We start from the raw sequence: 16491 nt of genomic DNA, 5'->3' as shown, positions 1-16491 counted from the left end.
GATCACCGGCGCTGCACGGCATTCACACGGCTGCGGCGGCTTTTACTATTTTGAAAAAGCCGGCCGCCCATTAAACAATCTCGTATTCCCTGCTTTCCCCGCCCACCGGCGCCTATGATTGGTTACAGTGAGACACGCCCCCACGCTGAGTGACAGGTGTCACACTGCACCCAATCACAGCAGCCGGTGGGCGTGTCTATACTGTGCAGTAAAATAAATAAATAAATAATTAAAAAAAAACGGCGTGCGGTTCCCCCCAATTTAAAAGCCAGCCAGATAAAGCCATACGGCTGAAGGCTGGTATTCTCAGGATGGGGAGCTCCACGTTATGGGGAGCCCCCCACCCTAACAATATCAGTCAGCAGCCGCCCAGAATTGCCGCATACATTATATGCGACAGTTCTGGGGCTGTACCCGGCTCTTCCCGATTTGCCCTGGTGCCGTTGGCAAATCGGGGTAATAAGGAGTTATTGGCAGCCCATAGCTGCCAATAAGTCCTAGATTAATCATGTCAGGCGTCTATGAGACACCTTCCATGATTAATCTGTAAGTTACAGTAAAAAAACACACACACCCGAAAAAATCCTTTATTTGAAATAAAAAACACACACAAATTCCCTCATTACCAATTTATTAACCCCGACAAACCCTCCATGTCCGGCGTACTCCACGGACCTCCAGCGTCGCGTCCAGCTCTGCTGCATGGAGGTGACGCTGGAGGAGGCTTTATCTGGCTGGCTTTTAAATTGGGGGGAACCGCACGCCGTTTTTTTTTTAATTATTTATTTATTTATTTTACTGCACAGTATAGACACGCCCACCGGCTGCTGTGATTGGGTGCAGTGTGACACCTGTCACTCAGCGTGGGGGCGTGTCTCACTGTAACCAATCATAGGCGCCGGTGGGCGGGGAAAGCAGGGAATACGAGATTGTTTAATGGGCGGCCGGCTTTTTCAAAATAGTAAAAGCCGCCGCAGCAGTGTGAATGCCATGCAGCGCTGCGCCGGAGATCGGGGAACGGTAAGTATGAGAGAGGGGGGGAAACTGACCGACAGACTGTGAGAGAGGGACAGACAGACAGAGAGACCGACAGAGAGACAGAGAGACTGACCGACGGACTCAGGGAGATTGACCGACATACACAGAAATAGAAAGAATAGCCGACATCACTAGAAATAAAAACACCAAACGGACACGGACTATAGGTATATGCATACGTGTTTACTAACGTGTGTGCACATACCCATAGACTTTCATTGTGTCCACGTGTGCGTGCTCCGTGCAGATAACGGACATGCATCCGTGCCAAACGCAAACACATACGGATCACGGACACGCACACACGGACATAATGAAATAACGGACGTGTGACCACAATCATAGATTAACATTGGTGCACGTTTGGCCGTGTCTCCGGTATATACGGAAACGGACCAAACACGCACGTGTATCACGGACGTGTGAAGGGGGCCTTAGACACATTTGTGAACAATATTTGAGAGAAAAAGTCTTAGATCTTTGAGTTCAGCTGATGAAACATGTGGGCAAAACAAAATAGTTGTGTTTATATTATTGTTCAGTGTATTTTGAAATGCTCTGCTTGGTGTGAATTTTGATGTATAGAACTCTGCTACAAAATCTCAATGTGTGAACATACCCTATGTGCTCTAGGTTATTTTCTATTGGAATAAGGATAGAAGGGCATTAAATCATGTACTCTCTGAAACTGCAGTGAGAACCATGTGCCCTGGTAGTAGAGGCGTAATTATAATGGTTACAGAATTGCATCCATATGGGCTCTGGAACCTAGAGGTGCCATTAACCAACTGGAGACAGACAGAGGAGTCGGGGAATCACAGACAGGGAGAAGACCCAGTGTACAGTCCAACCCCTGAGCACCCAAACCTAATTAAGAGAAAACTTCAAGTGGTGATTAAAAAATAACCATAAAGCTGATTTCTTAACCAAAGGTATCAATGTAATATGTATTGTAGCGACATTACAGCCATGTCTTTACTTCATATTACTAAATCGTGCTGACAAGTTCTCTTTATTGTATTGTGATAGTTGGAGATTTTGCATTTGGTTCCACAAGCTTGAAGTTTCACCACTGCCTGATAGTTATATTAGAATATTAACACAGACTTGGGCATTAGTGAATAATAAACTGAATTTACTGTTGTAGAACAGTGTGAGGCAGCTGCTGCCAAAGGTTAAAAAGATCTTAAAATGCAATGAAATGTACAGTGCCTTGCGAAAGTATTCGGCCCCCTTGAATTTTTCAACCTTTTCCCACATTTCAGGCTTCAAACATAAAGATAAAAAAATGTAATGTTATGGTGAAGAATCAACAACAAGTGGGACACAATTGCGAAGGTGAACAAAAAGTATTGCTTATTTTAAATTTTGTAAAAAATTAATAACTGAAAATTGGGGCGTGCAATAATATTTGTCCCCTTTACTTTCAGTGCAGCAAACTCACTCCAGATGTTCATTGAGGATCTCTGAATGATCCTATGTTGTCCTAAATGACTGATGATAAATGTAATCCCCCTGTGTGTAATCAAGTCTCTGTATAAATGCACCTGCTCTGTGATAGTCTCAGTGTTCTGTTTAAAGCACAATGCCATCATGAAGACCAAGGAACACAACAGGCAGGTCCGTGATACTGTTGTGTAGAGTTTAAAGCCGGATTTGAGTACAAAAAGATTTCCAAAACTTTAAACATCTCAAAAAGCACTATGGAAGCGATCATATTGAAATGGAAGGAGTATCATACCACTGCATATCTACCAAGACCCGGCCATTCATCCAAACTTTCATCTCAAACAAGGAGAAGACTGATGCGAGATGCAGCCAAGAGGCCCATAATCACTCTGGATGAACTGCAGAGATCTACAGCTGAGGTAGGAGAGTCTGTCCATAGGACAACAATCAGTCGTACACTGCAAAAATCTGGCCTTTATGGAAGAATGGCAAGAAGAAAGCCATTTCTCAAAGATATCCATAAAAAGTGTCGTTTAAAGTTTGCCACAAGCCACCTGGGAGACACAACAAACAAGGGAAAGAAGGTGCTCTGGTCAGATGAAACCAAAATCGACCTTTTTGGGCACAATGCCAAACAATATGTTTGGCATAAAAGCAACACAGCTCATCACCCTGAACACACCATCCCCACTGTCAAACATGGTGGTGGCAGCATCATGGTTTGGGCCTGCTTTACTTCAGCAGGGACAGGGAAGATGGTTAAAATTGATGGGAAGATGGATGAAGCCAAATACAGGATCATTCTTGAAGACAATCTGTTGGAGTCTGAAAAAGACCTAAGGGGTACTTTGCACGCTGCGACATCGCAGGCCGATGCTGCGATGCCGAGCGCGATAGTACCCGCCCCCGTCGCAGCAGCGATTTCCTTGTGATAGCTGCCGTAGCGAACATTATCGCTACGGCAGCTTCACATGGACTCACCTGTCCTGCGACCGTCGCTCTGGCCGGCGACCCGCCTCCTTGTTAAGGGGGCGGGTCGTGCGGCGTCATAGCGACGTCACACACCAGGCGGCCAATCGGAGCGGAGGGGCGGAGATTAGTGGGATGTAAACATCCCGCCCATCTCCTTCCTTCCGCATATCCTACGGAAGCCGCGGTGACGCCGGTAGGAGATGTTCCTCGCTCCTGTGGCTTCACACACAGTGATGTGTGCTGCCGCAGGAGCGAGGAACAACATCGGACTGTCGCGTCAGCGTAATCATGGATTACGCCGACGCTGCACAGATGATACGATTACGACGCTTTTGCGCTCGTTAATCGTATCATCTAGGCTTTACACACTACGATGTCGCATGCGATGCCGGAAGTACGTCATTTTCAATTTGACCCCACCGACATCGCACCTGCGATGTCGTAGTGTGCAAAGCCCGCCTAAGACTAGGACGAAGATTTGTCTTCCAACAAGACAATGATCCCAAACGTAAAGCAAAATCTACAATGGAATGGTTCACAAATAAACGTATCCAGGTGTTAGAAAGGCCAAGTCAAAGTCCAGACCTGAATCCAATCGAGAATCTGTGGAAAGAGGTGAAAACTGCTGTTCACAAACGCTCTCCATCCAACCTCACTCAGCTCCAGCTGTTTGCAAAGGAAGAATGGGCAAGAATTTCAGTCTCTCGATGAGCAAAACTGATAGGCACATACCCCAAGTGACTGCAGCTGTAATCGCAGCAAAAGGTGGCGTACAAAGTATTAACTTAAAGGGGCCGAATAATATTGCATACCCAAATTTTCAGTTTTTAAAAATTCAAAAATTTTAAATAAGCATTAAATATCGTTCTACTTCACAATTGTGTCCCACTTGTTGTTGATTTTTACCAGTAATTTAAAATTTTTATCTTTATGTTTGACGCCTGAAATGTGGGAAAAGTTTGAAAAATTCAAGGGGGCCAAATACTTTCGCAAGGCACTGTACATAGTTATACCTCTATAGAAATCACTGATCAGACCATTATGAAATATTGTGAATGGCATTGGCATATGTATGTAAGTAAGACATTAAGGGCTAGGACACAAGGCGAGTAAAATGGACTCAGTGGTATGCGATAAAAAAAAAATCGTATTTCACCCATGTTACTCTATGGATCATCTCCCATCTGCAATTATTTCTCAGCCCTAATTAGACTGAGAAAACAATCGCAGCATGCTATGGGTGGAATCCGATCCGTATTCATTTGCACATATACAAGTTTATGGGTGTGAGTGAAACATCACATTGCATTCGGATGACACTGGAGTGCAGTGCGATAATGGAGGAGATTGGGAGATTAATCCCTCCCTCTCCTCCTCCGCACCTGCCCTCTCTCCGGCAGCTGTGATCCGATCGCAGGATTGAATCACAGTAGCATGAGACTCAGCTTACGCTCGCAGCAGAGCGGGAGCTAGTTATCGCTTCCGATGCACTCACATCGGATGCCATACGCTGTGTGGCCCCAGCCTAAAGGTGAAGCTGGTGCAAAAGTAGAGGCTAAAAAATGTTAGTGTGTGTGGTGCAGCACCTAGAAGAGTTATCAAAACTAAAGTTAGTACGAGGGGCTGCTGATAAGTCTTTGGCTTTACCCAGAAAGAAATGAGATGGGATGATGAAACTTTACATTTACATCCACATACTCTCCACTGATATCATCAGACTTCTTACATCGGTATTTCAAGTCCTGTAAGCCTAATAAGAAGAAGGATTTCAGTTGTACCTCAAGCCAGGCATCCGTAGCAGCCATGGCATCAGAAATGGTGTGAAATTTGGTACCCTTGAGGTGTTTCTTCAGATTTGGAAACAGATGATAGTCGCAGGAAACTAGATATGGGGAATAAGGTTGGTGGTCAACCAGCTGGAAGCCCAGCTCTGCCAGTTTTGCCGTGGTCCCTTGTGCAGTGTGAGCGAAGGCGTTGTCTTGCAGGAACAAGATTACTTTGGGCAGCTTGCCCCACCTTTGGCCTTCAGCGCTGCCTTCAATTGGTCCAAAAGTTCAATGTGATACCCTGCATTGATGGTGGAACTCTTTTGAAGGTAGTCCACTAGCAGCATGCCCTCCTTATCCCAGAACACAGATGCCATCACCTTAGTGGCTGATTTTTGCACCCTGAACTTCTTTGGACGAGGAGAACCACTGTGCCTCCACTCTTTTGATTGCTCCTTGTTTTCAGGATCATACAAATAAATCCACGTCTTATCCATAGTGACGAGTTGATCCAGGAAGTTCTCATCAGTCCGGAAATGCTGACAAATGGACCAGGAAGTTTTCACTCGCATGCTTCTCTGATCTGTTGTCATACATTTGGGGACCCACTTTGCAGATAATTGCTTCATGTCCAAATGTTCATGGATAATGACACAAACACTTTCACAGAAAATCCCCATGATGTCTGCTATTGCTTTAGCTGAAATTCGTAGATTCTCCAGTATGAGGTTGTGCACAGCATCGATGATCTGTGGGACAACAACCACTCTAGATCGTCCAGGACTTTCCTTATCATTGGTGCTGAAGTGGCCTGTTTTAAATTTGGCAACCCAGTTCTTAACTGTGGAATATGAAGGGCATTGATCACCCAATGTCTGCGACATATCACCATGAATATCCTTAGCGGACTTTCTTCGCAGAAACAAGAATTTTATCACTCCTCTGCTCTCAATTGCTGCGAATATTGCATTAGACTCCGACATTTTGCTTTCCCGCATGCCTAGAACACTGTTGCCATAAGCAACAGACACAACATTTCTAAAACATATACAGTCAGGGCCAGAAATATTTGGACAGTGACACAAGTTTTGTTATTTTAGCTGTTTACAAAAACATGTTCAGTAATACAATTATATATATATAATATGGGCTGAAAGTGCACACTCCCAGCTGCAATATGAGAGTTTTCACATCCAAATCGGAGAAAGGGTTTAGGAATCATAGCTCTGTAATGCATAGCCTCCTCTTTTTCAAGGGACCAAAAGTAATTGGACAAGGGACTCTAAGGGCTGCAATTAACTCTGAAGGCGTATCCCTCGTTAACCTGTAATCAATGAAGTAGTTAAAAGGTCTGGGGTTGATTACAGGTGTGTGGTTTTGCATTTGGAAGCTGTTGCTGTGACCAGACAACATGCGGTCTAAGGAACTCTCAATTGAGGTGAAGCAGAACATCCTGAGGCTGAAAAAAAAGAAAAAATCCATCAGAGAGATAGCAGACATGCTTGGAGTAGCAAAATCAACAGTCGGGTACATTCTGAGAAAAAAGGAATTGACTGGTGAGCTTGGGAACTCAAAAAGGCCTGGGCGTCCACGGATGACAACAGTGGTGGATGATTGCCGCATACTTTCTTTGGTGAAGAAGAACCCATTCCCAACATCAACTGAAGTCCAGAACACTCTCAGTGAAGTAGATGTATCTGTCTCTAAGTCAACAGTAAAGAGAAGACTCCATGAAAGTAAATACAAAGGGTTCACATCTAGATGCAAACCATTCATCAATTCCAAAAATAGACAGGCCAGAGTTAAATTTGCTGAAAAACACCTCATGAAGCCAGCTCAGTTCTGGAAAAGTATTCTATGGACAGATGAGACAAAGATCAACCTGTACCAGAATGATGGGAAGAAAAAAGTTTGGAGAAGAAAGGGAACAGCACATGATCCAAGGCACACCACATCCTCTGTAAAACATGGTGGAGGCAACGTGATGGCATGGGCATGCATGGCTTTCAATGGCACTAGGTCACTTGTGTTTATTGATGACATAACAGCAGACAAGAGTAGCCGGATGAATTCTGAAGTGTACCGAGATATACTTTCAGCCCAGATTCAGCCAAATGCCGCAAAGTTGATCGGACGGCACTTCATAGTACAGATGGACAATGACCCCAAGCATACAGCCAAAGCTACCCAGGAGTTCATGAGTGCAAAAAAGTGGAACATTCTGCAATGGCCAAGTCAATCACCAGATCTTAACCCAATTGAGCATGCATTTCACTTGCTCAAATCCAGACTTAAGACGGAAAGACCCACAAACAAGCAAGACCTGAAGGCTGCGGCTGTAAAGGCCTGGCAAAGCATTAAGAAGGAGGAAACCCAGCGTTTGGTGATGTCCATGGGTTCCAGACTTAAGGCAGTGATTGCCTCCAAAGGATTCGCAACAAAATATTGAAAACAAAAATATTTTGTTTGGGTTTGGTTTATTTGTCCAATTACTTTTGACCTCCTAAAATGTGGAGTGTTTGTAAAGAAATGTGTACAATTCCTACAATTTCTATCAGATATTTTTGTTCAAACCTTCAAATTAAACGTTACAATCTGCACTTGAATTCTGTTGTAGAGATTTCATTTCAAATCCAATGTGGTGGCATGCAGAGCCCAACTCGCGAAAATTGTGTCACTGTCCAAATATTTCTGGACCTAACTGTATTAGACACATAAGGCTTTCAAGTGATGTAACATTCGTTACTATAGAAACAAAAAGAGATCACAAAGCCAAAGACTTATCAGCAGCCCCTCGTATTTGTAAATTCAAACAAAAACATGAAATACAATAGAAACATAGATCGATAGATTGATAGATAGATAGATAGAGGCCATATCTCACCAGGTTTGTGAAGATGTACGTATAATAAGCTGATACCATTCCTAGTTCTGCAGCCTGAACAAGAGTAAAAAAATAGAAACATTTAATTAGAAGTAGCAAGAGTTTTTTTCTTTAACAATATACCAATTATTATATTCGTGCAAAACAGATAGAAAGCGGATGAAAGGCATTTTATTGTTTTGCTTTTACAGTAATAAAATGAAAGTGGTATTAATGAGTGAATCGCCGAGTGGTATTAATGAGTGTGAATTACTCCTAAGCTCCCGCGTTGGCTGGGACTCGATAGTATTATTACTTTTTTATGTAATTAATTAAGTAAATGGTTCATCCACTTAAAAATTGTTTTCATTACATACAGTGGAAAAATGACTAGATAGGGATCTGCTTTAGCAAACTAATCCCGCCTGTGTCTACATCCCGCCATTCTACAGGAACAGCTTGGAGGCATTTTCCTTAAGATCATGGAGTGAATTTTAGTACTTAGCATTTTTTTTCTCATAATTATTGGTTAATGTCTTATAAACCAGTTTTTATCAGTTTCATTTTTTACTAGGTTCTTCCGAAAAGGATATCTCCAGTTTAAGCTAATAAGCCTATTAACCAGAATTATCCCCGGTCTTATTTGCTTTAGGGCTTGTGCATATTCTGAATGGAGCTATAATAGAGATGTGCAATTTCATATGGAGATATCCAGAGGTTTTTTTGTGTTGGATCTTTTGAATCCAGCTAAAGATAAAGGTTTTGTCATTTTTTTATTGAATTGATATATAAAAGGCATAGGGTTCCTGCTATTATATGCAATGAATGGATGAATTTGCTAAAAAGTACCTTCATCAGAATGGTGTGGGACATTGATGCATTAGCATGAATAATAATAGTGCTCGTCTTGTCATCACGGATTTCCTTTAAAAGTGGCGTTGGATCCCAGGTATCATCAAGCATCCTAACTGAAAGACAGTCCTTGGAAATCAGAAACTGGCGTAGGAGTTTTTCAAGATTTAGGAGACCTGAAATAGAAGCTCTTTGTTAGGATCAAGAACAATGATAATGGTAATGTAATGGTTTAGAAATTCAGCTATTAGTGAAACTCTTAAGGGCCATTTACACGCTGCGACATCGCTAACGATATATCGTCAGGGTCACGGTGTTTGTGACGCACATCCGGCACCGTTAGCGACATCGCAGCATGTGACAGGCAGGAGCGACCTTAAATGATCGCAAAAGAGACAAAAATCGTTGGTATATGAGAGGTTATTCATTTACCAAGAATCATTGTCTCGTACGTCACATCGCTGTGTGTGACACCGCAGGAGCGACGATCATCTCCTTACCTGCGATCACCGGCAATGAGGAAGGAAGGAGGTGGGCGGCATGTTCCGGCCGCTCATCTCCGCCCCTCCTCTGCTATTGGACGGCTGCCGTGTGACGTCGCTGTGACGCTGAACGCACCTCCCCCTTGAAGGAGAGATTGTTCGGCGGTCACAGTGACGTCGCAGAACAGGTATGTGCGTGCGACGCTGCCGTAGCGATAATGTTCGCTACGGTAGCGATCACCCCATATCGCACCAACTACGGGGGCGGGTGGTAACGCTTTCGACATCGCTGGCGATGTCGCAGCATGTAAAGCACCCTTTAGGAAAATGTCATATTTGCTCAAATAGATCTACTAAGGATTTTTAACATACCATGACCATTCTATAACCGTTAAAGGGATTTTCTTTTGAGGTCAGTACACAGCTCATACAGCTCAGTGGTCAAAGTCTTGGATGGACAGTCGTTTGGAGCCAGTTCAGTTCATTTTGGCACAAACTTCAAACTGTGTTTTTCATCATACCATTCAGGTTGGGATGATGGGACCTCTTTCCACCATTGATAGTATGACGCCCTGGGCAAGCCAGGGGTCACAGGTCATAACACCACCACACCCTACACCCCAGCTAGGAACACCAAGGCTAACAAAAAATCCTTGTTGCCTTCCTCCAGGGGCTGATGTCCACACCAGGGGGTGGGCCAGGCGGTTGGCTCTGCCCACCGAGGAGTTCACAGCCCTGGAGGCGGGAAAACCAGGCAGTCAAGCTAGGGAGGAGGAAGTAGAAGGTAGTGAAGTGGTAGAGGAGCTTGAGAGAGGAGTTAAAGTGGAAGACTAAGTGAGAGTAGTGACAGAAAAAGGAACAGTTAAGCAAGCCTGAAGTTGGTCCGGGTGTGTGCCCCGGACTGAGACAGCAAGGTCAGCAGACGGCGGTGACTGTCTGCAGGAGAGGCTGCTTGGAGGTCGCCGAAAGGACCGTGGACGGGTGGTGGACCGGCGGTACCGGAGCGGTATACAAAGAGCAGTCAGCACCATTGGCAGGGGCCTTTCGGATCCCGGCAAGGCTAGGAGTCGCCATGAATTTGCCAAATCCATCAGTGAAGGGGACCTCTGGGTCTCCCAACAACCGATTGAAGGCAATAGTCCGACCGTTAGAGAGAGACACCGCCACCGCCAGGGCACCAGTTTCTCAGGGCCAGCGCCTGCGGGCAAAGTAGGGCTCCTCCGACCCATAACCAAGTTGGGGAGCGGGTTACCGGTGGGAACCCATCGCTACCATCATCATCTCAGGTGCAGGAAAAGGGACCGTCACCGTCAACTACTGGGGAAAAGCAAGTGCAGCCGTCCGTGGGAACCGTCTTTCCAGCCGTGTGTTTTACCGAGAACTGTGTCACCGTCTCAGGCTGAGTGAGTACCACAGTGCCGTGAGGCACAGCGCTGCCCCCGCGTCCCTGCACCCCACCAAGCCCTGCATCGGCCCCGCCATCCCTCATCACCCACCTCATCACTGGGCCCCGGGACAACTACCCTCTACCCACGGAGGGGAGAACCAACAACTTTGCTGCTCCCTGTCATCAGTCCCCAGGATCCCCATACAGAGCAACGGTGGTGTCAACAAATCACCACAACCGTGGGTGGCGTCACGGACAATAAACTATCCCAAAAACCAATCCCCTTTCACTCACGGGCGAGGAGCGCCGCTCGAGTCCCCGGGATCCGGCCCATCGCTCGAGCCACCGAGCAGCAGCAGCAGGCCGCAGCAGCAGCGGCAGCCGGACCCGAGCAGTGGGAGAGCGCGGCGTCCCCTCCTCCGCCCGCGACAATAGAAAATGCAATGGAGTGATACACAGGATAATGTTGGAAGTGATCTATAACTGTTAAGCTTGGATGCTGTTCTTAAGATCTCTGCTACTCAGATGCTTCCACTCTGTGCCAGTCATTGCACTGGCTGCCCATGTATCACAGGATCCAATTCAAACTGCTTGTTCTCACCCACAAAGCTCTCCACAGTGCGGCACCCCCCTACATCTCCACCCTCCTCTCTGTCAAATCACCCCACTCGTTCTCTACGCTCTGCAAATGACTTTCAACTAACGTCCTCACTAATCCGAACCTCCCACTCCCGGATCCAAGACTTCTCCCGAGCTGCACCAATCCGCTGGAATGCTCGACCCCAAGAAGCTAGGACGAATCACAACTTGCTCAGCTTTAGACGCACCCTAAAAACGCATCTTTTTAGGGCAGCCTATCACACTCCCTAGCCGAACTAAATTCACATAGTCCCTCTGCGTCTTCTCAGAATATAACCCCATGTCAAAATCCATGGCACCCAAATGCATCTCAAGGTTCTGGCCAACTGGTCCAGGCAGCCATCTATCCCCCATTTCCTTGAGATGGTTGGACTGCCATTGTAAATAAGCACTTTTACCTTGCCCCCCCCCCCCATCGCATTGTAGATTGTAAGCTCTGACGAGCAGGATTGTCTTTTTTCCATACCCCAATTATTTTCTATAACTGTTATTTGTTTATATATGAACCCCCTGATTTGTAAAGCGCTGTGGAATATGTTGGCGCTATAGAAATAAAGATTTACTATTATTGTTATTATTATTAAAGCCACTCTTCACAGTTCCCTACTCCAGGTAGGTAGTGCACTCTTTATAAATCACTGGACAGTTATGCCTAAAATACATGAGGCCCCCTAAAAAAATCTGGCCCCGTCCAAAAATAATGCTTTACAATCCATGACCACATGACCACAACTCGAACAATCCTTTTATTAAACCTAGACCTTACACACAGGTCTCTGTTCCATGTCACCAGTTCACATACCTAAACTTCCCAGAAGCCTATACAATTTGGGCTTTACCCTCATAGAACCATATCAATTACGTTATGGTGAATAAAAAACATTCAAAGACTAATAAGAAAAATGGAATACAGAATCTTAGAGCATTGGAAATAAAAAAGAGCAAAATCGGGTCACTTTTGATTGTTTGACAGGTTCTCTTTACCTTTGAAGGGAATCTATCATCAGGACTGGCCTCTACAAGATATTAGGAGTGTGCTTTCAATCCCCTAAGATCCTCTAAATGCTAAATGTAAGTGTTAAATAACAAAGATTAATTGTCCCTGTTCTCCCTACATTAGGTTTCTGGATTATTTCAGGACAATAATTGCCACTGTGTGGTGGGAGCGTGCCCACTCCAGAGTAGGTGACATCCCGGCATGGACAGCTTCTTCACCCCCCTGCTCTCCCCGCATCACTAAAGAGAGTATTGGAGGCTTATAAAGCGTTCCTAATACCTTCTAAAGGCAAATTCTGATGACAGGTTGCCTTTAAAAGTACAGTAACCTGCAAAAAGAAGCATGTTAAGTACATATAACAGATTAACAGAATTGTAGGAAGTGGTTGGATCACCCCACACCTACCCCTACAATGTATATATGTTCTTTGAATGTCTAAGTTTTGCCCCTTGAGAGTACAGCTGGCGATGAAGCAGAACCGGGGCAGTGCAGCGGTCAGCGCCCTGAAGTGGCCGGCAGTTTTAAGTGTTTTACTGTATTTTACTTTGTAATGTATTTTATAGCATAATCTGTCTAATGCATTACTTGTGAAATGTTAAGTAGGGATATTAGCATGAAGGATTTTAGTTGGTGTAATGGAAAAGATTCATCCTAGTTGCTGAGGGAACTAGAGCCAGGATGGGAGGAGTGTGCGATAGCAGAGGGTTGGTTAGTGAGACAGGCCAGGAAGAGGGTCAGTTCTGCCAAGTGTTGCTGAAGCAAGGACGAGCTCTGTACTAGAGTCCGTCGCAGAACCAGAAGGTGTAATACTTATTATATGTTCTGAGGATTTCGATAGCGTAGGGCAATGATCAGCAGAGACGAGTTTTTGATACAAGATGTTTTATAATCTGTAACCACGGTAGATAACAACGGAACAAACACAGCAGTACAAATACACAAATACCTTCCCGAAACAGAGCGGAGGGAATTCCCGGGGCCACGCACCGGACTCCCCCAGGGAGACCACCAGAGCGAACCCCTATACAGGGACTGTCCGGCAATCACCCCGGAAGGCCTAAATGCGCAGCAGCCGGGACACAATGGGCAAGCGGTAAAAGTCCAGGAGTGTCCGTACGGGATGATTGTCCAGAGTGGTTACGAACCAGAGAGAACCGGGCAGAGTGCTGACCGAAGATGGCAGACGGAATCCGGGCACAGCTTGAGAAACCGGGTAAGGTCCAGAGTCGGTCGGTCGGTAGTCTTTTAGGAGGATCCAAAAGCAATCAGGATTAGCAGCAGCAAAGCAGGAGCACACAGCAAGCAGTATACTCAGGCACTGGACTGGGCTGAGAGGCGGCCTTTTAAGCAGCTGGACAGGAAGTAGGGCAACAGAACCTTAAACTCCATGTTAACTGAGGGCAAGCTCATTCAAAAGAGAACTGGAAAACCTGGAAACCTGACAGAAGGTATCCTCCAATGGTCTGAAGCCTACAGCTCACCTCGTGACGGGCTTAGTAGAGTTCGGAGACCAGTTAGGTGTCAAGACAAGTGTACCACCGGTGGGCCCATATACAGATCAAGAGAATAAAAAGCCGTCCGAGGTAGTCAAGCGGACCAGAAAAGCCGCGGGAAGAATGTCGGGAAAATAGGAGTCTACACTAAGCTATTGGAATGCTAATACCCCAGGCGAGGGCTAGAATAAGGAAAAGCATCTGAAAGAAATATGGCAGCAGGACAGGAAAGTATAAAGAGTGGCCATGTCTGTCCAGAAGAATGAAAGACAAATAAAGCATTTGTTGTTGTGTTGCAAAGAATCTCTCTGTGTGATGCGTGGCCCTGCTACGTCTAAGACGGTGACTGGCTTTGGGGTGGCGGACACACTCCCGAAGACCCAAGTAAGTGTCGCACCCCCCGGCCAGGGCGGAACACATACACAAGTTCAGTTGGGTAAAGTAGAGCTTAGCCGGCCATCCCTTGGCTCCCCCCTACAGAATGATAATGTTACTTATAGTAAATAACAGCCTGTGTGTAATATTGTATAAGGAGTGTGTATTGGCGCCGGAGCACTCTTCTTATAAGCAGACACAAAATCGTCCCATGCAAAGTGTGTGGTGTTCTCAAAGACAAAACCAATACCTTAGTCATCAGTGCTACATACCAGCCCTAATGACATTAGTTTCGCACTAAAATCAGTATTTTTGGTACGTGATTTTAATTGTGTAGTAAAGAGCAAAATTTTACAGAAATGAGAAAATTCATATTGTAGATCACATTTGCACATTATATTCAAGAAATATGACTTTTCCAAATGAATCCCTAAAGCATCATAATTTACAGTACAGCTTAACCTTTGATTCACAGTGGCTTTATAGCCAGCAAATGTGAAATCTAATGGCTTTGTTATAAATCTTCATTACCCTTTTTGCTGGATTGACTTACCTTTTAGCGTGTTTTTACTTTCTACAGAATATATATAGTACACCTCTCACATTTATAGAAAACTTTTATTATATATTTTTTCATGGGACAACACTGAAGATCTGACACTGATACAATGTACAGTGTCAGTGTGCAGCTTGTATAACAGGGTAAATTTGATGCCCTCTAAAGAACTCAAGGCACAGCAATTAATGTCTAAACCGCTGGCAAAAAAGTGAGTACACCCCATATGTGAAAATGCATTAATTGTGCCCAATGTATCAATATTTTGCATGGCCACCATTATTTTTCCGCACTGGCTTAACTCTTTTTGGGTATGGAGTTCACTAGAGCTTCACAGAAGCCACTGGATCCTCTTCCGTCCTCCATGACCACATCATGGAGCTCTTGGATATTAGAGATCTTTCGCTTTGCCACGTTCCATTTGAAGATGCCCCACAGATACTCAATAGGGTTTAGGTCTGGAGACGCTTGGCCAGTCTAGCACCTTTACCCTTAGTTTCGTTAGCAATGCAGTGGTCATCTTGGAGGTGAGTTTGGTATCGTTATCATGCTGCAATAATGCCCTGTGGCCCAGTCTCTGAAGGGAGGGGATCATGCCCTGCTTCAGTATGTCACAGAACATGTTGGCATTCATGGTTCCCTCAATGAACTGTACCTCCCTACAGCCGGCAGCATTCATGCTGCGCCAAACCATGACACTCCTACCACCATCCTTGACTGTAGGCAAGACATATTTGTCTTTGTACTCCTTACCCAGTTGCTGCCACACACTCTTGACACGATTTAATCCAAATAAGTTTATCTTGGTCTCATCAGATCACAGGACATGGTTCCAGTAATCCATGTCCTTAGTCTGCTTATCCCTAGCAAACTAATTACGGTCTTTCTTATGCCCCATCTTTAGAAGAGGCTTCCTTCTGGGATGACAGCCACACAGAACAATTTGATGCAGTGTGCAGCATACAATCTGAGCACTGACAAGTGGACCCCCACCTCTATAACCGCTGCAGCAATGCTGGCAGCACTCATACATCTATTTTGAAAAGTCAACCTCTGGATATGATACTGAGCATGAGCACTCAGGTTGGTCAACCATGGTGAGCGCTGTTCTGAGTGGAACCTGTCTTGTTAAACTGCTGTATGGTCTTGGCCACCATGCTCCAGCTCAGGTTCAGGGTGTTAGCAATATTCTTATAGCCTAGCACATCTTTACATAGAGCAACAATTATTTTTTTCAGATTCTCAGAAAATTCCAAGAGGAGCCATGATGAACTTACAGTAACTAGTATAAGAGATTGTGTGAGCGATAACACCAAATTTACCATACCTGTTCCCTATTCACAACTGAGACCTTGTAACCTTATTTGTTATTTGTTCCCAGCAGTTTAGACGTAATGGCTGTATTGAGCTACTTAGGCCCGTTTCACACATCCGACATTTCACCGGATGCCGGATACGGCACGCATGCTGTACAGTACATTAATTTACAGTGGAAACGCGACACCATGCGGTTGTGTGCTTCATGCACAACCGCATTTGTCCACATGGTGTTGCGCTTCCACTGTAAATGAATGTACTGTACTGCATGCGTGCCATATCCGGCATCCGGCGAAATGCCGAAT

The 16491-nt window shown here is 45.1% G+C and overlaps 1 protein-coding gene across 4 annotated transcripts in view; it reads right to left on the bottom strand.

Moving 5' to 3' along the window:
* GRIK4 (glutamate ionotropic receptor kainate type subunit 4) overlaps positions 1–16491 on the bottom strand; it is a 564520-nt gene that overhangs the window by 173272 nt on the left and 374757 nt on the right. For all 4 annotated transcript variants that reach the window (XM_075328390.1, XM_075328391.1, XM_075328388.1 and 1 more), the window contains exons 6-7: positions 8938–9116; positions 8110–8163 (exon numbers count right to left, since the gene is read on the bottom strand). In XM_075328390.1, the coding sequence (XP_075184505.1) occupies positions 8110–8163; positions 8938–9116 (233 nt within the window). The remainder of the gene's footprint in view (positions 1–8109; positions 8164–8937; positions 9117–16491) is intronic.

The sequence above is a fragment of the Anomaloglossus baeobatrachus genome, chromosome 11 (genome assembly GCF_048569485.1).
Source record: "Anomaloglossus baeobatrachus isolate aAnoBae1 chromosome 11, aAnoBae1.hap1, whole genome shotgun sequence".
Classification (NCBI taxonomy): domain Eukaryota; kingdom Metazoa; phylum Chordata; class Amphibia; order Anura; family Aromobatidae; genus Anomaloglossus; species Anomaloglossus baeobatrachus.
Note: the sequence above shows the minus strand (reverse complement) of the source record. Positions and strands in the feature narration are given on the sequence as shown.